The following is a 22635-nucleotide window of genomic DNA, read 5'->3' as shown; positions in this document are numbered from 1 at the left end:
TTGAAATCGCTACAGTAATATGACACCATTCATCAATTTAATGTATTTATATTTTTTAATGGCATTTTTAAAATGTTATTGAAAGTCGTGTAAAAATGTAAAACAAATCCTCAGCTTTTCCGCAGATGCTGGCCAATTTGCACAAAAAGGGATATGTTCTTAATCGGCCAATCAGAGGGCTCATAACGCACCATGTGCTCAGCTACGCTTAGTTACAGTATACGTTTTTGTAGTTAGCGGCAGAAAATGGTGAAAAGGTGTGCCTGGGGAACTTGCAATAGCGACACAAGATACCAATTATGTTTGGAAGGGGGGATATATTGTATTCCTTTCCCAAAGCCAAAGACTAACTTTGAAAAATGTGTGCTTTGGATCAAGCTTTGCGGGAAACCGAAAGATCAGCTACATATAAAATGCAGCAGTAAAGACACATACGTCTGCTCCAAGGTATGAAGCACAAAACGGATAATGTGTGGCGAACCTTTTAAAAGCTATTCAAACTGCCAAAATCCTTTTTTGAATGCTATACTTCTGGATATCACTGTTCTCCACTTTAAATAAAGACATTGCAGTTGTTGCACTTTACCTGATGTTGCGGACTCGGTCTTTCAAAGGCTTGTTTTTTCAAAGTTTAGTAACTTTTAATAATTAAATGTATCTCAGAAACTGTCCGGAAACGACGGTGTCAATAATAATACAATGAAAAAAAAAAAGTTCACGCACAGTTTAAACCAAACATTGTCAAATGGGAGTTCAACATACCAACACAATAGTTCAAATAAAAGAAATAATTAACGCTCACTTTATGACTGTAGATTAGTATTAATTTGTTAGAATACTAAATAAATATATATTTTGCCAACAACTATAACAATATAACTGACAACGGCTATACTCTTTATCATTCAGTAAACACTCCAGCCAAGTACACTACTTTATTTCTATGTTCTCTATTAAGTTAAGACCAAAAATGAGTTTACGTCCCCAGACCAGTGCTAACTCTGTCTGTCCCGTTGTGTGTTATTATTATTATTATTGTGTGTGTGTGTGTATAATTATTATTATTATGCATGTTACTCACCGATATGTGTTAATCTAAAAACGTTTTAGACACATTTTAAAACGCTGCAACAGCGATATTACTAGTTCCTTAACTGTATGGCCTATATTTAACACTCCTGCTTCATGTAATATAAATTTGGCAATACTCTTACCTCGTTTGCCATGCTCTCTGAGACTTCCTTCTATTTTTATGATATTCTCGATTGCTGAGATTTTTACATCATGGATGCAGTTGTCAGTTTTCCAAAAGGACGCTGTAACGTTTTGTTTTAATTCGCAAAATCGGACACTTGGAACTTGGCGCGGCTGTCATTAATCTCAGTAGCTTGTCCGACGTAGCAACAGTATCTAGGCGAGACAAGTGGGCGGGGCTAAAGTCGGATTTGCGCACGGTCATAAGGCGAGCTTTGTTTATTCTTCAGAGTTGGAGTAGTGGTCTGCACTGTATTGCTTTTGGACTGTGCTGCGTACTGGGCTGTTAACATGCAGAAGGAGTGAGATGTGATTTGTTGCGGGGTTTTAAATGGGAAATCTGCTGGGCAACCAGAGGCACAGGGAACCAAGTACGGTGGAGGAATGTGACTCGACTTGGGAGACAGACTCGGAGAGCGAGGAACTGCAGGACCATCAACCCGGAGACCACATTACGGAGCCTAGAAGTGGCAACGAAGCAGATTCCAAAGAAGGGGACGAAAGCATCAACATACAGGTACACAGGTACACAGGTACACAGGGGTCGTTAGTCTGCTTTTATGCCGACTTGTAAATCTACGCTAACACTGTTTTCAATAAGCGACTATGGCTGACACTAGTGTGTAGTTCTGAGTCATGGAACTATGCAGAGCAGGGTTTAGCATCATTATGGGCTTATGTTCTCGCTGTGGCAAGATAATTAATTTGTGAAAATACAGGCTACTAAAACGGTTGTAGAAATTGTAACATAATTGCACATGTTAACGCAGCTAATGGGATTTTCTAATGGGATTTGGTTTAATACAAAGTACGATAGCTGTTTCAAGAAATATAACATTGATTTGTTAAATTAAAATTACTTGTCAATTACATATTTACCATTGTGGTAACGTACATTTTTGCTTCAATGTCAATGGACCGTCTTAGTTCAATACTTTCATGATAGCCAGGGTAAAGTTGTGTCCAAGGCCACTTCTGTACTGTTTGTTTCAGAAACATGAATGGAGTTCAATGGACTGAATTATTATTAATGTATCTGGGGTAACCGAAAGCATTCACTCTACTCTGGTTTGGAACTCAAATTCAGTTATCTATTTTAAATAGCTACAGCTTCACCTAGCCTGCATTTCACATGCAAACTACTGCAATTCGTCAAGAAAGAGATGATATTGTTGTTTATTTATTTATTTATTTATTTATTTATTTATTTATTTTATTCTTTTTTTAAACTGAACACTCAAGACCTAATTGCATTATTATACAATATTTCTCATAACTGAACTCGTCACATGTCACATCTCAAAGCCAGGTCAGAGTAAGCTACATGTAGTTACACAACTAGTAGGAAGCAGTTCTAAATGATATTCTCAGGACTTGTCTGAACCACACATGAGTTGTCATTTTCATTTCACAAAACATGTGCAAAATAATAATAAAACAAAACAAATGATATTATTATGGAGCAAAAAGCTCTGATCATGTGCCAGTTTAAACTAATGCACATTTTCATGTTTTTATGTTATTTTTATATTTATTTCAAATTTTACATAGATTGTCACATTAAGTATTCCATTGAAGTGGTTTACAATGCATCAAGACACTATAAATGTTATTAGGTCACTAATACTTTAAACTGCATGAAGGGGTTTGACCTCTTTTTCAGCACCCCAGCCTGTGAGAAATGTACAAATAGCGTAACTTTCTGTAGGATTGTATGGCCTATTGAAAAGCATTGGATGTCCACATAGTCAGAGTGAAAACATAAAAAAAAAAAAAAAATAATCTGAGTTACTTGGCTGTGAAGGGACCCAAATGAAGTGAAATAAGTTGGTTTGGTTACAGTTCAAGCTTCAATGCAGATTTTCCTATCAAAAGAAAAATCTCTGTGCAGTCTTCATTATTTCTGCCTCACTGCAGTGTCAATTTTAGTGTAAAGCAAGAGCCCAAGGACAACAGGCCAGGTACCTGCAGTACAGCAGGTAGCTTTAATGTGACCAACCAGGCAAACACAGATTTCATACATTATTTGTGTTTGCTACTGGATAAAGTATGTTGTACATTAATAATTTATCTTTAAAAAAAAGCTATAAGATAAAAAAAAAAAAATTCAAAAGTAAAAAACAGTTACTTTCCACTCCCCTTTCATGGTTCAATTTCAGCTCTTTGAGTGTTCTCACATATTTCATTTTCACTATTAATATACTTTATCAATAAAAACATTAGAGCAGCACCCCTGTACTGTACCGATGAGCACAATGATTCATGCAGTGCATCTGCCGGTAATGGCTCCCGATTTATTGTTTTTATTTTTAAGTCCAGTCACAGATTTCCTCTGCATGAGGGCAGGCAGTAGACCTCGCAAAGCCAGCTAAAGCTCTGAGTCATTCTGTGTAAATGGAATATTTTGGCAGACAGCTTGTCAAGTGCAGATTTATCCTTTTCATTTAATTAGATAAAAGTTGGCCCTGAAAGAGTTGAAGGGTACTGTTGGAACAGTGAGATATTTCAGGCATATGTTCTGTAGCTTGCCCTTTCCATGAATAGATTTTCTGATCCTATGTAAATCGCTATCAAAAGGCATGCTGGGTTTGGTCAGGTGGCCAAAATTCAGTTTACTGAACATACTAATATATGAAACCCTATATTGTGTAACAGTGTAATAATAGTAATAAAAAAAGTTTATTGCATGCTAAAAATAGTTTTGTATTAAACATTTCTGCTGCTAAAGATTGAATAGCTAACAAGCATGCTCTGCTAATCAAGGTTAGTGTATTAAAGACTGAATGGGGTTTCCAAATGATGTTTAAAATGTTTTTTTTTCTTTTTCTTTAAATGGATGTGATAAGAGAAATGTGTTAAATGCATTGTTTTTAGAATATTTTTCTATTTTAGTAATATATCTTTTTAATATGGGGGGGGGGGGGTCAAATACATGCATTGTGAGTGTCTTTATTACTTTATTATTCAATAGGAGGTTATTGCTATAGTTTAACGTCGAAGAAATCTGAAAATTATTTACAGTTGTCATCAATGGCTGCCCGGGGACTGACAATGGAAATTAGCCTACTGGCTAATTTGAAAGTGCAATGCATCTTGTTTCATGTAATAATGTTATAATTGTATGTGTCCCTAATAAATAAATACAATAAACAAAACAAACAAACTGACTCATTGTTGTACTGAACGAATCATAAGACTCACACCAGTGAGCCAGTAACAGATGGCATACAGTATTCTTTTTCACACCTGTTTAAATTTGTTTCACAGAATAAAGACACACGGGACTCTGCACCCAAACTGAAGAGGAGCTTTTATGCTGCCAAAGACTTATATAAGTATCGTCATAGTTACCCTGTAAGTGTGTTCAGTAGTCTTTTACTCAGTAGTCTTTTACATCCCCATTTTTTGTGGTACGTAGTTTTAGATCTGCATTCTGTTTTTATATATCTAAGTCTTAATAGTCTCTGTTTTTGTTTCTTCTGCACTTGATTAGTATTATGGCTAACTCATTTGGAAATAAAGCATTCCTGTGACATTTTGATACACAGCTATTCTCAAACTAATACATTTTGTCAGGGAAATAATAATGGGCCCAGAATATGCCCTTCCTTTAAAAAACATATTGCTACAAAGATAATTTTTGCCTAGTGCCTTTCTACCTAAAATTTAGAAGCTATACTTTGTGTCTCCCTGGCAGAACTCTAAAGAACACAGACAACCCAGTGAATACCGCAACCTGAGGTTCTACTTGAATACAATTCCATTGGTCCCTGATGGTGAGTACAACATGTATTTAGATTAGCTAATCTAAGATGAAACCAGGCTATAATAGAAGGGGTATTATACAGTGATCTCAGGTCTATTGGAAGTGGCCAGGCTAACTACATTTTGATAATTCGGATATCATGCAGGCCCTCAGCTCTGATAGTGGTTTATTAGGGGTTAGTTCAGTGTTCCTCGCTATAGAATCATTATGAAGGGCTGCAAAGTTATAGCATTAACAAAAAGAAAAAGAAAATAGGTATTATGGAATTTTATTAATGGGGAATTTTCAAATAACTATGTAACTTGGTGTCAGCCTGACATATTTCTCACAACAAATTAATTTCCTATTGAAAATGATATAGATAGGTAACATTTTAACTTATTAATACATTTTAAAAATGTTTTAGCCTTTTTTTGTACTTTCATATTTTTAATCTCATAACCGACCCCTGTTCCAGAGTTTGATTAAGTTTCAGAGTTAAATGTTATACATTTAATTATTATAATGTTATGTTTTTATACAAAAATCATAAAACATACATTAAATATGAGAAAAGCTAAGTCATTTTGTATTTATACACCATTCTATGTATGTCCCAGAGTTTTTCACACAAAATCTCATAACCGACAACCACTGACTTTTTGTGTAGAAATTATAACATATCAATAAAGTCTTTCAAACAAGGTGAAAGGTCAAGAGTTTCTGTAGCGAAGGACTGGAGACAGAGGTAAATATGCTCTTCATTATTTTTAAAATATTACCGTTTAACTCACTAGTGCAGTCTGGCACAGCTGTGTAGCTCATAACCAACACTGCTAGCAAAACATGGAAATAAAAATATTTATGAAATGTACATGTATTTAATATAAATTTACCTTATCCTCATTGTTATTACATTGAAAACGGAAAACAATGGCTGCCCTGTTTGTTGTAAATGGACAAAGAAGTGAAATTTCTCATAACCGACACCTTACAATTTTTCTCATAACCAACACTTTTCAAATACAATAAATATATTGGTTATGAGAAGTTGGTGTCGGTTATGATTTTTATTTATATTATTTACTTGTTTACTTCCAAGTCATTTTTTGGGGTGGAGTGTTGCACATTAATAACAGTAAAATCTCATTATATAGGTATAGTTAGGGTTACAATCAGTTTTCCGGATCCAGATGTTCTCTCAGAGCTGATAGTTAAGATATTAATAAGATGTCTTTGTATATAGCAAGGCTGAGCTGTGTATTTGTGTGTATAAAAGCTGTCATTGTAATTCTTACGGACATGATGCAAGGTAAAGGGAAAGCTAAGATGAGCAATGTAGAGAAGTGTAGAGATACAGGGATAGGAGAAAAAATGATCTTGAGAGACAAAATAAGTATTATTATTATTATTTATTTATTAGCAGACGCCCTTATCCAGGGCGACTTACAATTGTTACAAGATATCACATTATTTTTAAATACAATTACCCATTTATACAGTTGGGTTTTTACTGGAGCAATCTAGGTAAAGTACCTTGCTCAGGGGTACAGCAGTAGTGTCCCCCACTGGGGATTGAACCCACGACCCTCCGGTCAAGAGTCCAGAGCCCTAACCACTACTCCACACTGCTGCCCTAGTACCTAGTAAAGGAAAGGGAAAGAAGTAAAAAGAAATATATACCAATAAGTGAAGTGTCAGATACGGTACAGAGAGGTAAAATGCTGAAAGAATGCCAAGTGAGTAGGCTGTGTGGTCCAGTGGTTAAAGAAAAGGGCTTGTAACCAGGAAGTCCCGGGTTCAAATCCCACCTCAGCCACTGACATTGTGTGACCCTGAGCAAGTCACTTAACCTCCTTGTGCTCCGTCTTTCGGGTGAGACGTTGTTGTAAGTGACTGCAGCTGATGCATAGTTCACACACCCTAGTCTCTGTAAGTCGCCTTAGATAAAGGCGTCTGCTAAATAAACAAATAATAAGAATATGAAGAAGGTGCTTCTTTTTCATAATGGGATGAAAGTTCAGGTTAAGAACATGCCTAACAAATACCTGACATTTAAGCATAGTATTCTCAAGAAATACAAATTAAATAAATATGCAGCCCAGCAACTGCAGAAAGACCACATAACTATTACCAGCTTTAAAACTTCACAAAAGGAGAATAAATCTGCTAGGGAGAAACAGAAGATTGTCATGAAGTTTCTTATTCGTGACGACATAAGTCGAGTTATGCCTGGCAAGAGAGATACCATCACACTGTCCAAAATCAAAAAAAGGAAGAGGCTCCTTCCTGCTCCACTGCAGAAGTTGTTCTTGCAGTTCAAATCTGAGAGTCCTGGTTACAAAATATCATACACTCAGTTCACCCATTACAGACCCTTTTGGATTGTTTCAGTGAGACTGGAGGATCGGCAAACTTGTCAATGTGTAAAACATGATAATCTCCAGATGAAAGTGAATGCTCTTTTCCAGACAAATGTGATCAAGACCAGTAATACTGAAGAACTATCGAAGACTTTGGTTTGCTCACCTGAGAGTAAGCAGTGCTCTTACAGAGAGTGTGACCAATGTAGGGACAAGAAGATTGAAATTGCTATCAGCAATGAAGACCTCACACATGCACTTGTGACCTGGAAACAATGGATAACGCAAAAAGAAGACAGAGAAACTAAGAACAGAGAAATCAAATCACGCACTGTGACATCCAAGCACACTGCCTGTGGAACTGGAAGAATTAATATAAAAAATAAATAAATAAGGAAGCTGGTAATATGTGTACTCACACGTTTAATATCCGTAACCAATTTAGATGAGGAAACAGCTAAAAGAAAGTCTCAAAGAGGATGAAGCTGTGATTCTTGTTGCTTTTTCAGAAAACTACAACTGCAGGTTAAACAGTGAGGTTCAGGGAGCTCATTTTGGGGCATCACACAATCAAGTGTCATGCCATACAGTTGTGGTCTATGTAGGCGGTGAGAAGCTGACTGTCACAAAGACGGCCAGAGTGGGTGGCGTCAGACCAGAAGCAGGAAGGAATACAGAGAGACTTGGGGTTCTGGTATAGCTGAGCGCGTGATCGCGCTCAGCATTTAATAAACAGAACAGCAAATAAAAGGTTTGAAACAACAAAAACACAGGACACGGCACTGGTAGCCAAAATAAACAGACAAACAAAACGAACTAACACTTAACAAACGGTGCACGGAGAGACAAACAAACAAACACGGTGAGTGAAAACAACTACTAATTCTTGCTCTTTTCATTAACATTTACCTCCGCTCCAATCCCGTTCTCCACTCACCGAACACCTAAACACGAGTGACTAAAAATGTGCCTATTTATACTGTTGTGCTGGGATTCAATTACTAATTAATTATTCACTTGAATCCCAGCACGTGAATTCATTACGTGCAACCCCGTGCTCACATATTACATTTAACCAGCACGTGAAGTGAAGTGATTTGTGCCCTCCTCGTGCCTAAATACAAATCTACACTTTTTATACACGTGAAACACAGACCCGTTTATATCCTGTGTACCAATCTATACACCAACATTAACACACGCAACATACAACACATAACACACAAATGCACACAGGGGCGGGGCGCATTGCCACACTGACAAAAAAAGTTTTTGTACAGTCTCGATGGATCTTCGCCATTGTGAGGTAGCCATATGGGCACACATGACACCAATCCTGAAATGGCTAAAAAAGAATTCCAAGAGGTGAAAACTCTAAATTTCTGGAGTGATTGATCCACTACCCAGTACAGAAACAAAGGTAATTTTGACTTGCTTGCTACCTTGCCTTTCAGCCATGGTTTTGTTACGGTGTATTGGAATTTCATGCAGGCTGCCCATGGAAAAGGGCCTCATGATGGTGTTGGAGGCACAATCAAGTTCACAGCTGACCGAAATGTAGCAGAATCAGAGGATATTGAAGACGCTGAGCAGCTTTACCTGAAAGTTCAGCAACACACTAATATCACCATGCATCTGATCACCACTGATGACATCAGCAAAATAGAAGAACAGGTGCCTAAGTATCCTCTGACACCTGTAAAGGGTACAATGAAAATTAACCAAATATTCACAAGTGATGCAGGATTTATAAGCCATAGGGTTTTATCCTGCTACTGCAATAGGCCTGAGTTCTGCTCATGTTATTCACCTTTGAGAGTGCTAATGACCCCACAACCAACTGAGTGCCAGATGGATGATGAAGTTCAGGGAGACATCATTACACCACCGCATTTTGTGGTACCTGCCCAAAATAGTGCCTGTCATTCAAAACTGGATGAAAAACTAAAAAACAGGATTGAGCAAATGCTGGGAAAATGAGACTTTAACTTCAACAGTTGTTAAACTGTTGGTCACTTTAACTGTCAAGCTTCTCACACAGAGCACTTAAAGTTAGAATGTTAACTTGCATAACAATGTTCCCTTCCATCTCCAATTTGTTTTGTCTCTTTTACAGTTTATACAGATAATTTAGAAGGTCATAAACTATTAATTAGTATTAATTAGTTTTTTCCCCATGTTTGGAAAACTAGTACAATGGCCAAACTGTATTTTCACTTTGGTTAGCCGACTTCTTTGCTTTTTTAAAATGTATACATGTTCAAATTGTGAGGGCAGGATGTATACAAAACCTGTTCTGCAATTCCAATTTATATTGTTTGGATGTGTAAATGGATACCATTGTTCTACACCCATTAGATGGCAACTAGTTAAGCTCAGCATGTAAAGTTTATTGCCTTGCCCAGAATTAATGTATAGTAGGTGATGTTTGGGATCTAACTTAACTCTCAAGACCACAATTCAAGAGAGGGAGGGGATTGTTTGAATGAGCCATTTTATTTTTGCAGTGCATGCATATATTTTAAAATGTATTTAAATAAAAGGCTCAAAGGGTATCATGTCAACTGGAATATGATATAGAAGGATTGTATCAGTCTGTAACCCTTTCTTCTGATGTTTTAATGAATTGCACCCAAGGATTTAGTTACAAGATGAAGTGCTGAGAAAGAAACTCATAACCAACACAGAGCTTTCATTAACTGACATCCACACTCATAACCAACAATTCTAATTAAAAGTAGAATTTTAAAAAAAATATCAAATATAAGTTTAAAAAACAACATGCTATAGTTATTTTCTATTTGCAAAACACTCCACATCTGTCTAAGTACTGTTTGCTTAGGATTTATTTTTTCTTCAGGAAAAAAACTTTTATGAAAATGTTACTTAATAGAGTGTCGGTTATGAGCTAGAAATTTAAATCATTAAATTAAAAACAATACATTTTTAATTATTGGGTGAAATATATATAACAAGAAAAAATACAATTCTAGAAATACCACTTTTATAAATCTATCTAACAACTGTGTTCAGTTTTAACAAGTTTTCTATTGGGTGTCGGTTATGAGATTTTGAGAGGTTCATGACAAAATTAAGAAAAAAATACACAAAAATGAAAAATATTAACTGTGCCAATAGTAGGAAACAAAACTACAAAGATTGCTGCTTGAGTATGGTTTAAAAAAAAACATAACAGCAATAATTTTATATCAACTTTTTATCAGTCCAAGTTATATAGTTATTTGAAAATTCCCCTAATATTGCTTTTAAAAGTTATATTGTTGTGCAACAGGTCTTTCTGTCAAAATGTCTTCTGAATTCAGAAAATCGTCTGCTTGAATCCAACCTGTTCAATCGAAAGCGTTTTATTGGTTCCCGACTGTTCTCACAAAGTTCAGTATTTTGATTGGTTCATTTGTCCAACATGTTTGCAAGGACACACTGTTTCTTGACAGTTTAATGAGTATGGTAATAGTTCTGCTAATTATTCTCCAGTGAACCACCTTAAGGTTGAAGTATATTTGTGTTTTTTACATTTTTTATAATGAATTGATTTCTTTCAGATTTTTCAGTGCTGCAACTACCTCTACGTCCCTGCATTCTACTTCAAGAGGCCACATGAAGGAGCACAGAAGCACATGAGTCATTGCAAAAGCAAGTGATGTGTTACTGAAAATGAGAACCAAAGCATGAGGCTTCTGGGAGTTTGATTTCTTGTAAAATTCCCAGAAGCAATTCGGCTCCTTGGTAACCAGTTGCAGTTTTTTCAATGACTCGCATGTTTTTAATCTCTCTACCTTCATTTCTTGTAACTTGATGTAAAATCCAGGGACACAGCGGAAGTGCAGCTTTTATATAACTGGAATCCAGGAGCAAGTAGTATATTTGAAATAAAATGCACATTTACTATAATACTTAGGTCTTTTATAAAGGAAAATGTAAGTCTGGAGAAATTATAGAAATTCCTAAAAACTGTGAATTACTAACTGGAGTCATGGAGCTTGATATACTTTAACATGTTAAGGGGTTATTTTTTTTTTATAGTTTTGAAACATTTAGCAGTTTACCTTGTCAGAGAATTGGACTAGCTGATTCAATTAATCAAAAGGTCTGTGATGTGAGGGCTTCTTAATTCCACGGTTTTTGTATTTTTGAATCCATTATCTCCAGTGCTGGATTGAGAGCCCTGCAATCTTTCTTTTAAATCCTCTGTCCTAATTAAACTAAGGGCATGACCGAATTAGATCACCCGCCCCACCCCCATTCAACGTCTAGTCCATATTACATTTGGGATTTGCAGTGTGGAGTAGTGGACTCTTGACCGGAGGGTCGGTGGGGGACACTGCTGCTGTACCTTTGAGCTAGGTACTAGATTGCTCCAGTAAAAACCCAACTGTATAAATGAGTAATTGTATGTAAAAATAATGTGTAAAAAATAATGTGATATCTTGTAACAATTGTAAGTCGCCCTGTATAAGGGCGTCTGCTAAGAAATAAATAATAATAAAAACAAAACAAATTATTCATAACATTTGTAGTCATTTTAGTACATTGACTGCTTTGGTAGTATGTATATCTATTGATCGATTGATAGATAGATATTCAGAATTTACTGAGCAGAACATTTTTAAAAATATGACTGTTTTATTCTCTCTCTCTTGAAAATTCTCATGCTTTTTATAGCCACCTAGATACTGACAAAAAATAACACACGGATTTATAAAGGGTTTACGTTATTGTTGTATGTGAGTAAAGTATAAAACAAAATGATATTCTCTTTTGCCTACTGATGAGGTTTTTTCTTTTAAAACCACACTATTGATTCTTCATAATCTAACAATTCCATGACAAGTCCCAGTCATTAAACATTTACTTAATCAATCATAATAATAAAAAAGCCCACACATAGACATCTTTGTAGCTGTATAGTACAGATTAATATTTCTTTAGTATTCCCACAGTATGTTATGATTGAGTGCTTTGTAGTTATTGTAGTATCTTTGGAGCCCCAAGTTGCTTGAATGACTATCAAGTATACCTGGAACTAGGTCATTTTAAATGTGCTTTACACTGCAGAACTACACCTTTTGTATTTTGAACACATTTTTTAACCATTTCATCCACATCATTTTTAGAGATCACTGCTTCTTGATACATATTATTTAGATTAAAACAAAGCAGTCCATGCTGTGGAAAAAACAAACTTACTAACAATTAATACAATTAATTTAAATATAGATCATCATATACAATTTGTGCTAGCCATGCTCTGATTCCTCATAGGCACTCATTTTAGCTTTACCTGTTGGGCCCCTCTTCAGAATCATTCAGATAAAAAGAAACCTGCTGTGATGTAAATTGTATGCTAATCTAAGGTCTCCATGTATTTCTGTTTTTTTTTTATTATCAATTGCTTCATTTTGCGATTTGAAGTGATACTGGTATGTCTGTAGAAAGAAAATATCTGGATTTGTTACTCACTCCAAGGGCATTGCTGCTGGTCTATATCGGGAGATCATTGCATTCACTTACTGTGCACTGATATGGAAGCACTGCATCTGCTGTCATTGCTGTAGGTGTAATCTTGTCCATGTGCCTGGTCAAGTGGAAGTACATTGGCTTTGTTTTACTGCAATCGGATGATTTGGTCACTGTGGGATTATGCTATAATTTTAACTACATATATTTTAAGTGTATGTGGAATTTTAAATGATTAATTATAGCTATTTCCCAATTCCCACAGGTATTTATATTGAAGAAATTCTCACTAAGTGGAAAGGAGACTATGAAAAACTGGAGCATAACCACACCTACATACAATGGTAATCTCATATCTATCTATCTATCTATCTATCTATCTATCTATCTATCTATCTATCTATCTATCTATCTATCTATCTATCTATCTATCTATCTATCTATCTATCTATCTATCTATCTATCTATCTATCTATCTATCTATCTATCTATCTATTAATTAGTTTTCTTATCTGCTGTTAGGAGTTAACATTTTACTTTGTTAGATGTATTTTCTTTTTGTCTGGGTGATGACTGTTGTGGTTGTCCACCATTTCAAAAGGAATGGCGTATTCTAAAGTGAATGGACAGTTTATGAACAGAGTGTTGTTTTTTCTTAGTTATAAATACTAAACTAACATAATTGCTTCCAGAAAGCTCTGATGTTTGAATGGAAAATATTCAGCATCACAGTATCAGACAGCAGTTCATCTCAACCATGTACAGTTTTACTGCTGATTAGCAAGCAGTGCAGTACGCTTGCAAGCAGTGAGCTCATTATTTGTTTAATGAATTGCAAACAGCTTGCAGTTCCTGTACTCTTATCCGAGGCAAAAAGTGCAGAAAAGCTTTTTTTTTTTTATTATTCACTGTGAAGACACATTCCCTTGTGTCAGCTGTGTCATCCTTTGGCATTTTTAAAGCCTCAGTGAAATCAATTACATCCTAAAGAAGAGAGGTCTTGTTTTAATTTAATAAGTTTTATCCCTTCCTGGAAAATGACTATATATTATGTAAACATTTTATTACAGTTACTGTGATACAAACCATTTTAACCACCTGAGGTGTAACCCCATCTTGTGACCTATTTTGCAGGCTTTTTCCATTACGAGAGCAAGGCTTGAATTTTTATGCCCAAGAACTAACTCAAGCTGAGATTAAGGTAATAATATCAGAGGCATGCTGTGTCTTTTTATCTGTTTTTAAAACTACCTAATACTGGACAGCCAATATTCTTTGTATATTTCCACTTGAAAATGGTCGGAAAACGCTTCAGAGCTGACCTTCTGCATCATAAAGCCTTAACTGTTGAAAGCGAGATCAATCTGTCAGGCTGGGATCAAAACTCAACCTAAAAGTTCAAGCAAGATGGTAGATATAGGTTCTCGCAGCATCCTTGCCAAGCCAAGCGAGGATTAGCTGATCAGCTTGCCAAACTAAGCGCGGATCAGCTTTGGCTGGCACTTTGCTGCAGGAACCCCCTGTGGCAACTCCAGCCTAGCCTCTGAATGCAGTTCTTATTGTAAGACGAAGGCAAATGAGTGTAAAGAATAGAGATAAAAATGGACATATATCTCCATAGATTTATTTTATTGGTGTTGCATTTAAAATAAAATTAAGTAAATCCGATCTTTTTTAAAGTAGTTGTAGAAAACACAATAATTCCATAAATATTACCAGTTGTGCACTTCTATTCTCTATATAGGTCTCAAACGTACAGTTTTTAAATAGACACATGTTATAGCAATCATGTATTTTCATTTAAAAACATAATATCTGATCCTACATTAGGTTAAATAAAGTTAGCTTGTTTTACTTTAGTCATTCTCACCTCAGCAGTGTTTTTGTGTCAAAGCATGTCAGTCAATAGGTGAAACAACTGGTTCATTAATGATAGGAAAGAAGGCCTTGAAAGGATGGGGACAATTTTACCGACCAAGTGCAGACCTTGTAAAGCACCAGATATCATGTTTTAAAATGAAAACACACTATTATTACACGTTGTGTTTCCTTCAAAGCTGCATAGTAAATGGAAGTGCATGACAGGTAAGGTTTGTGTTCATTTTATGTTAGGTAATTGTTTTGTTAATTACAACCACTTCAAATATCTTACTTCCTTTTATGCTTTTTTTTTTTTTTTTTTTTTTTACCTGTCAGGAATTTCAAGGCACTAGGGAAGCCAAAAGACGATTTCTTGTGGCGTACACAGTGATGCTGGATTTCTTTGGAATAAAACTGCTGGACAAAAATGGAACTGTTGCCCGAGCTGCAAACTGGCAGGATAGGTTTCAGCACCTGAATGAGTAAGTATTGAATAAAAAATTGCCTAAAGAAAATACGGTAAAAACAACTTGGCAGACAGTAGAATAGGCAACATATAGATTTCTGTCCATCTCTATTACCAATACAGTTTTTAATTTGATTTTGAGGTTGATAACTCATAACTGTAAAATATAATATAGTAATTGATGTTAAATTGTGGCAGTTGTGGTATTTATCGAGATCACTAGCATTTATCATTAGTAACTTTTGTGATTCACTATAGGCTACTACTTCTGATACTGATTTGCCCACCCTCCTTTTTTAAAAAATATATTTTTGTAGATCTCAACACAATTATTTACGAATCACCCGCATTTTAAAAAGCCTGGGTGAGCTGGGATTTGAGAGTTTCAAAGCCCCCCTGGTGAAGCTGTTGCTGGAGGAGGCTCTTGTTGAGGAGACCATGCCCAACATGGTGCACAGCGTCCTGGAGTACTTTGTTTACACCATCCGGAACAGAAAGGAGAGAAGAGTCCTGCTGCGGTTTGCTCAGCTGCACTACCAACCTCCTGAACATTTCATCTGGGGCCTGCCAAAGAAGAGGAAACCCGGTGCCAAAATAAATTGCACTCAAGAGAAAAATACAGCCAGGTCTAAACCCACAAGGGAGGCTGTGGCAAAAAACACTGCTTCTCTGCATACCAGTGGTGACAGCAGCACAGGGAAAACTGAAAATAACAGGAGTGACAAAACAGAGAATGAGAATCAGGCAAAAACAGCCAATCCAGCTAGTACAGATGGGCAAGTCTTCAAAACAGAAGAAAAATCTTCAAAGAATGGGAAACCATCTGTTGCAAATAAACCGAAACAGGCTAACACTTTCAAGAAGAAACCAGAGCAAGGGGGAAGGGTAGAAAAGCAAAATCAGAAATGAAAGAATCTGATGCTTGTGTAGTATTAGTCCTCTCTCGGGCATCCCAGCAAAGAAAGTATTCTTTTTCTGGACAATAGGATGACTGTAGCAATACCTGTTCACTGCCTTGCACCTTTGAAAATGTGGCAGAAACAGCAGCTTACAGTGTTGAACAACACATGAAAAGTTTACAAGAAACACATTATCTTGCTTTTGCTGTTTTATTTGTGTGAATAAAAAAAATATCTAAGCTGTCAGGAAAATTTCTGCGATATTGACAACACAGGATATGGCAAAGGTAATGTGTTTCTTGTAAACACTGCAGGTAATGCTTTAAGCTAATACAGATAAATGCAGAAGTAAAGCCTTGCTTATAGGACTTTGTTCATTTTCATGTCTGTGGTTTGTGCATTTTAAATGTTTGTTATAAACATTTGCTGTAGTTCTTGGTTGGCTGGCCCTCTAGAAGGACCGTAACGTAGAAAAACCGAGAGTAACTCTATTTAATAGATGCTGTTGTACAGAAAAGCACCTTTTCTGTGGCTGTTATAGTCTTCCTTTATGATTTCCATTACATGAAAGTATGTGTTAAAACTTCATGCTGATATTGGACTCAGCTGTCACCAAGATAAACACCAACGAAGACATAGCTTCTTTTACTGTAAACGAATGTGATCCATCTGCATTTCATTCCATCTGATGATGTAGATATCCTTCTGCCTGGTGTTGATGGCTGAAGTGTAATGCTGGCTCCAGGGATCAGCCTATTTTGCCTCCCAGGTGTATCAGCACACATAACGGCTACAATGCTGGCTCCAGGGATTAACCACAGTGCGGCCTCCCTAGCGCATCAGCGTGACAACTGTCTGGACTGAGCTGAGTAGTGTACTTCTCTGGGGTCTTCATGTGGGCACCTTCCATCCTTGGTGTTTCGTCGACTAGCCCATGACACCTTAAAAGGGCTCGACTGTGATTCTGGTGTCCCAGCATCACCCCCCTCCGTCCCCCACTCAACTAAACCCAGCTTGCATTACCTTCCTTTCCATCGACATTGCTTTCGTTCTACAGTGCTTGAGGTCCCCAACCAGAATCTTTTCATCTCAACCAGAGCCAGTTGCTGCTCCTCTCTGCTTCTTCAGATAGGTTCTTCACTATGCTTTGCAACTCTTGACCACTGAATCCGATGTCTCTGAGAAACTGGGTTGTGGAATGTGCCACAAATCCTCGACAACCCACCTCCACTGGGTAAACCTGGACTCTCCATCCTTGCTGTTCCGCTTCAGCAGCTAGTTGACCACACCGAAGTTTCTTCCTTCATACACCTGATCCACAGCATCCTCCCATGGCACTGTTAACTACCAGGTGAACAAGCCATGCTGATCTAGACCACAAGACTATCAGGTCAAAGGTTAGTGGTGGCAGTCTCAGGTGGGAAAATAAGCCGTTGTCCAACATCTGCCAGCATTTTCCACTTTCTAGCAGCTTCCAATTGTTCTAGACGAGTTTTGGTTTTAATACCTTTTCTTGGCGGTTGCTCCCGTGGACGGATGAATGTTGTTCTTCGTGTGTCATATTACTGGAACTGGTGGCAACCTGTTGGTCATGCTGCACTTGTCTTCCAATGCCAAGGCCAAACATCGCAGCACCTGGTCATCACGCCAAGTAAACCGTCCTTGGCTAAGACCCACTGATCTTGCATTGTTCCACACTCTCTCATCTCGTCCATTCTCCGTGCTTGGCCTGGGAAACTACCTTTACGCACCTCATCCTCTCCTCCTGCTTTTGCACCTCATTGACTACCAGCTTCCTCTGTTGAGCTGGGGCTGCTTTGTGCCATGTAGGAGGAGCTGAACATCTTCCACAGCTTCCTTTGCCGCCCCCTTTCTTCCAGTTTTCAACACAGGTGCTGCCTCCCTCACACATTCGTCGTGTGACTCCTCCAATGTCATTTCCAATTGAACCTTGGCGCACTTAAACTCTTTGGTTAGAGCTGAGACTGGCAGCTGCAGTATCCCTTTACCATACAGTCCCACTCTGTTGAGGCAGCATGGAACTCCTAACTATTTCCTGATGTATGAACTGATCAACGCTTCCAGCTTCTCTACTATAGTCAAGGAAACTTCATACACAGTGAGTGGCAATAGAAGTCTTGGCAGTAGACCAAACTGAAAGCACCAGGGTTTAAGTTTTCCTGGTAAAGCGCTGCTGTCTATGCTTTTCAACCCTTGCACTGCTTGTTGCCTCACTTCTCCCACACAAACTGTGTCCTTTAGGTCCCCATCATACCATCTCCCAAGACTTTTCACAGGCTTCTCAGACACTTTGATATTGCCTCACCGTTAATGTAGAACCTCTTATCCACTACTTTACCTTTAATTATAGAGATGTTCCTTGACTTAGTGGGCTTGAATTGCATTCGTGCCCATTCAATGTTATTGATTAGTTTGCCCAATAACCGATTAGTGCAGGCTACTGTTGTAGTCATGATTGTCATGTCATCCATGTATGCTCTAATTGGTGGCAGTCAGTCACCAGAACGCAGAAGCCAAGCGATCTCCTCCCCCTACCCATTTTGACGCCCTAATAATTACTTCCATTTCCATGATCAAAGCCAGTGGTGAAATGGTGCATCCTGCCATTATGCCAATTTCTAAACATTGCCATTTAGTGGTGAAATCTGAAGTTGAAAAACAAAATTGCAAATCTCTGAAGTAGGCTTTCATTAAGTTTGTTATTGTCCTCGGTACACTGAAAAAAATCAAATGCTGCCCAAAGAAGTTCATGTGGTACTGAACCGTATGCATTAGCTAAATCCAGCAATGTCACATGGAGCTCCTTCCTCTCCTTTTCAGCTGATATACTGGCTTTCTTTACTGAAGTGTCAATGAAGCAATTATTCAATAGGTAAGATGATAATCTGTGAGCAACAATGCTAAATAAAATCTTGCCTTCCATGTTTAACAGGGAAATAGGGCGGAACTGACCAATACTTGTAGAATCTTTTTCTTTGGGTATAAAGACCCCAACTGCTCGGCGCCATGCTCTTGGTACAACCTGTTTTTCCCATGCTATTTTCATCAATTTCCACAGGAACTCCAGGGGCTCTCTTATACACTCTGTATGGAACTCCATTAGGCCCAGGAGATGATGGCGCCCTTGCCTTTTTCACAGCTTGCTCTACTTCTTTCCACTTAGGTACGCAGTCCTCCATTTGGTTTTCTGGTGGATTGATAGGTGGGATGTCTGAAAGAAGCACCTTTTCTGTGACTGTTACAATTTTCCTTTATAATAACCTGTCTCGTTCCAGATGCTCCTGGCTGATTTTTATGTTTAATTTTTTAATACTGCTTGACGTTTTTGTTGTCTATTGGATTGTTTCAAGTATAACCTTAAATATATCAGCTCTGTATAGATTTGACTTTCTTTGCTGTAAAACTATATGCTCATTTTAAAGTAGGATTACCATTTATTTATTTTTTTTACAGCAGTGTATGAAAATTGCCACTAAGTTTATTTATTAGATATACCTGTTCTTTATAGGAGCATGTCTTTCATTTAAAAAAAAATATGAAGTGCCTCCTTTTTCTATGTGTGACAGAGCTTAATTGAGTACAGGGAATAAATGCTTTCCAAACCTTTTTCCAGGTTACTGAATTCAGTATTTAGTATTTTGCACTTGTAGCTAACTAGATAAGAACCCACTAAAGCAAAAAGAACTGGGGACAGAAAAAAGCAACAATTTGTACTTTCAAGTTATTTGCGATTAATAAAACTATTATTTCTCAAATATAGGAAATATATTCCTTGTTCTTCCTATCTATAGTGTGTATATATTAGTGCTGGGACACTGAAACAGGGCGAGCAGCCCTGTACAGTATTTGTTTATTTTATTTTAGAACGGGGTCCCCCACCGCCCGTGTTATTTTGTGTTTGTTTGTTTGTTGCTGCTGCTGCTTCCGCTGCTTCCTGCAGCTCTTTTTCCCCATCCTCGCTTTACTGCAACAACGAAAAAAAAACCGTACTGGCAAAATTGAAAAAAAAAACTGCGGTACCCGCTATGGCCTGAGTCCTGGAGGTGCTGGTAACCCCACTTTTAACACCACGTGTGACAGGATGGCGTGTGTGATGACGTCAGGCCAGAAGCAGGAACTGAAACTGGATACCGCAGGTTGGGTGCAATGGCGTTTGCGCCGTCTTTATTCAAAATTCAACAAATATAAACCAAATGTTTTTAACAAAAAGAGAAAACTGCTCACCGAGTAAAATAAACAGTTAAACAAAAAAAACAATTCACGAACACAAAAAAGAAAATACAATAACTGGTCCAGGTCAGGCTGAGCTGTAGCCGTCACTGTTCCTGGACTTATTCTTAAACCTAAAGCTTTTTTTCTCTCTCTCTCTCTCCCTCGTTGCTCTCGCTCCTACTACACCACCACCCCGAGCTGGAGAGCTGCAGACTTTTTATACAGGTGACCATCTCCCGATTAGCAACAAATTAAATCACCTAAATAATTCGGGAGATGGCCACCTTCTGCACGAGTTTTCTACTAAACGGCTACGCCGTCACAAATACATAAATAATAATATACGCAGCGCTTCGCCGTCCTAAAACACAATAAATAAATAAACAAACAAACAAACACAAAATAACACGGGCGGAGGGGGACCCCGTTCTAAAATAAAATAAACAAATACTGTACTAAAATAAACAAATACTGTACAGGGCTGCTCACCCCTGTTACAGACACATGTCCAAATATTCAAACAAATATGTTTTGACATATTCGGATACAAAAATCAGATGTTGGTATTCACTAGAAATGACAAAAATACCTTGCACTTATTTACCGCCAGACCAGAAGTTGCGAGACAGTTTCAAAAATGGCAAATGAAAAAGAGCTCTGTGTGATATGTGAGATTAATATATAAAAAAAAAAGAAAACACACACACAGGATCAACACAGAAGCTCTTGAGCCTCTATTTAAAAGTTTTAGACAACAAAAAGTAAACAAACCAGATTATGTGTGCGCATAGATGGAAGGCCATCTGGGTCAAAAAAGCAGTGTGGTGCTTTACAGCGAGTCAGAATCTCAAGAGACAGAAAAAAGGAACCACATCATTCTGAAATGCCTCGTTTAAACAGTGCCCAACTTGCTAGAAAAGTTGTGTGGCGATTTTTATGTAGTTTGTATATATTGTATATTTTTTGTTATGTGGAATGTAATAAATGAGTACCAGAACGCCATTTCCATGTTTGTTTTATTTGAAGTGTTTCAAGTTAAATTTCAGTTTTCGTTTGCTTGTTCAGCTACAAAAAGGCACAAGTAAACCTCATGTTATTACTTTATGAAAGTGCATCTATGGCCACTGTTTACTGTGATGAAACAGCAATGGCAAGGAATGAAAACAAAGTAAAAAAAAATGAATAAAATGTGGTGTCAGCTTTATGTACTATTTATTCCGGGAATAAACAAAACAACATTTAACTTGAACTGCTTTTTGGCATCCTTTGTTTTGTAGTTAATTCACTGGGGTAAATGAGATATTTTTCTACTTTAACATGTTACATAGTGTAATGTCTTGTAAAATAAAGGCACACACACAGGGGCCACGCCCTGCTGCCACCTGCTGCTATGCTGTCTCTGCCTGCGTTCTGAGCAATATAATGGCTTTTATTACTTTTTGAAAACAAGCAAATATCCGAACGAATATTTAAATTATGAGTGAATATCCAAACATGAAAATCCTGTGTTCGTCCCAGCACTAGTATATGCTGTATTTGCATAGGAAAATAGTAGTTAACTTATATGATACTTCTCCAATAAATGCCAATAATGTCTTAGCACTTACTGTTTTCTAAAAGCCTTTAATCTTAGGTAGTTTTAGTTCAGTGAAGAGAGGGGGGGCAGTAACTTTTTTTGACTAGTTTTCTAAATAAAAACCTAGAAAAGTATGACAGCCTGTCTCTTTACAATTAAATAATATTGGCTCTACGCGATTTATTCAGACAGTGAAAGAGGTATTTTACTTAAACCAGTGATAGGTACTAACTCAAAGATGCAGTTTTAACTGGTAAGACTGAATATAAGCTTTACAGAGTGTATGCAAATATAATAGGAAGTGTAAGGTTTTTCCTGCTTAGTTTAGAAATGATAAAAGATACAGAGTACAGTGGGGTTTTTTTTGCAAGTGTGAGCAGCACAGATGATGCAATGCACAATCTGTCTGAATTTAAGCGAAAGTTGTGCAAAGTCAGTCATGTAAATGATTTTTGTATAATATGTAGCTTTTCAGCTTTACACTTTTATTATGGTGCATCAGTGATTAAGCTTTTGGAAGATTTCTAGTCCATGTATGTGCCTAATCTGTATGTTGTTGGTTTATTAAACACATTTACAGAATGTTGTGCGCCTTTTTTGTTTAGTACCAATACCATGTATATGTGGTAGTAGTGGTAACCAGTTTCTGGATTTGTAAGGTACAATAATTGTATTTTATAACTCTGTAAATGTATGGCAGTGTAATGCCAGTATTGTCAAAAATGGCAATTGTTTATTGTATTGCTATATTAAAATATTTA

General features: G+C 37.1%; 1 protein-coding gene across 2 annotated transcripts in view; it reads left to right on the top strand.

Annotated features, from left to right (window-relative positions):
- Positions 1-1446: 1446 nt before the first annotated feature.
- Positions 1447-22635, top strand: part of LOC117403247 (opioid growth factor receptor-like protein 1) — a 30977-nt gene continuing 9788 nt past the window's right edge. Inside the window, exons 1-7 of one of the 2 annotated variants that reach the window (XM_059023910.1) lie at positions 1447-1771; positions 4522-4608; positions 4952-5030; positions 13106-13184; positions 13975-14041; positions 15037-15182; positions 15484-20996. In XM_059023910.1, the coding sequence (XP_058879893.1) occupies positions 1586-1771; positions 4522-4608; positions 4952-5030; positions 13106-13184; positions 13975-14041; positions 15037-15182; positions 15484-16075 (1236 nt within the window). In that variant the 5' untranslated portion in view covers positions 1447-1585 and the 3' untranslated portion in view covers positions 16076-20996. Of the gene's footprint in view, positions 1772-4521; positions 4609-4951; positions 5031-13105; positions 13185-13974; positions 14042-15036; positions 15183-15483; positions 20997-22635 lie in introns of those variants that run through there. The other variant, XM_059023911.1, reaches the window with a different exon arrangement.

Source organism: Acipenser ruthenus, chromosome 5 (genome assembly GCF_902713425.1).
Source record: "Acipenser ruthenus chromosome 5, fAciRut3.2 maternal haplotype, whole genome shotgun sequence".
In the NCBI taxonomy this organism is placed as follows: Eukaryota; Metazoa; Chordata; class Actinopteri; order Acipenseriformes; family Acipenseridae; genus Acipenser; species Acipenser ruthenus.
The sequence above is the reverse complement of the archived record's forward strand: the minus strand, read 5'-3'. Positions and strand labels throughout refer to the sequence as shown.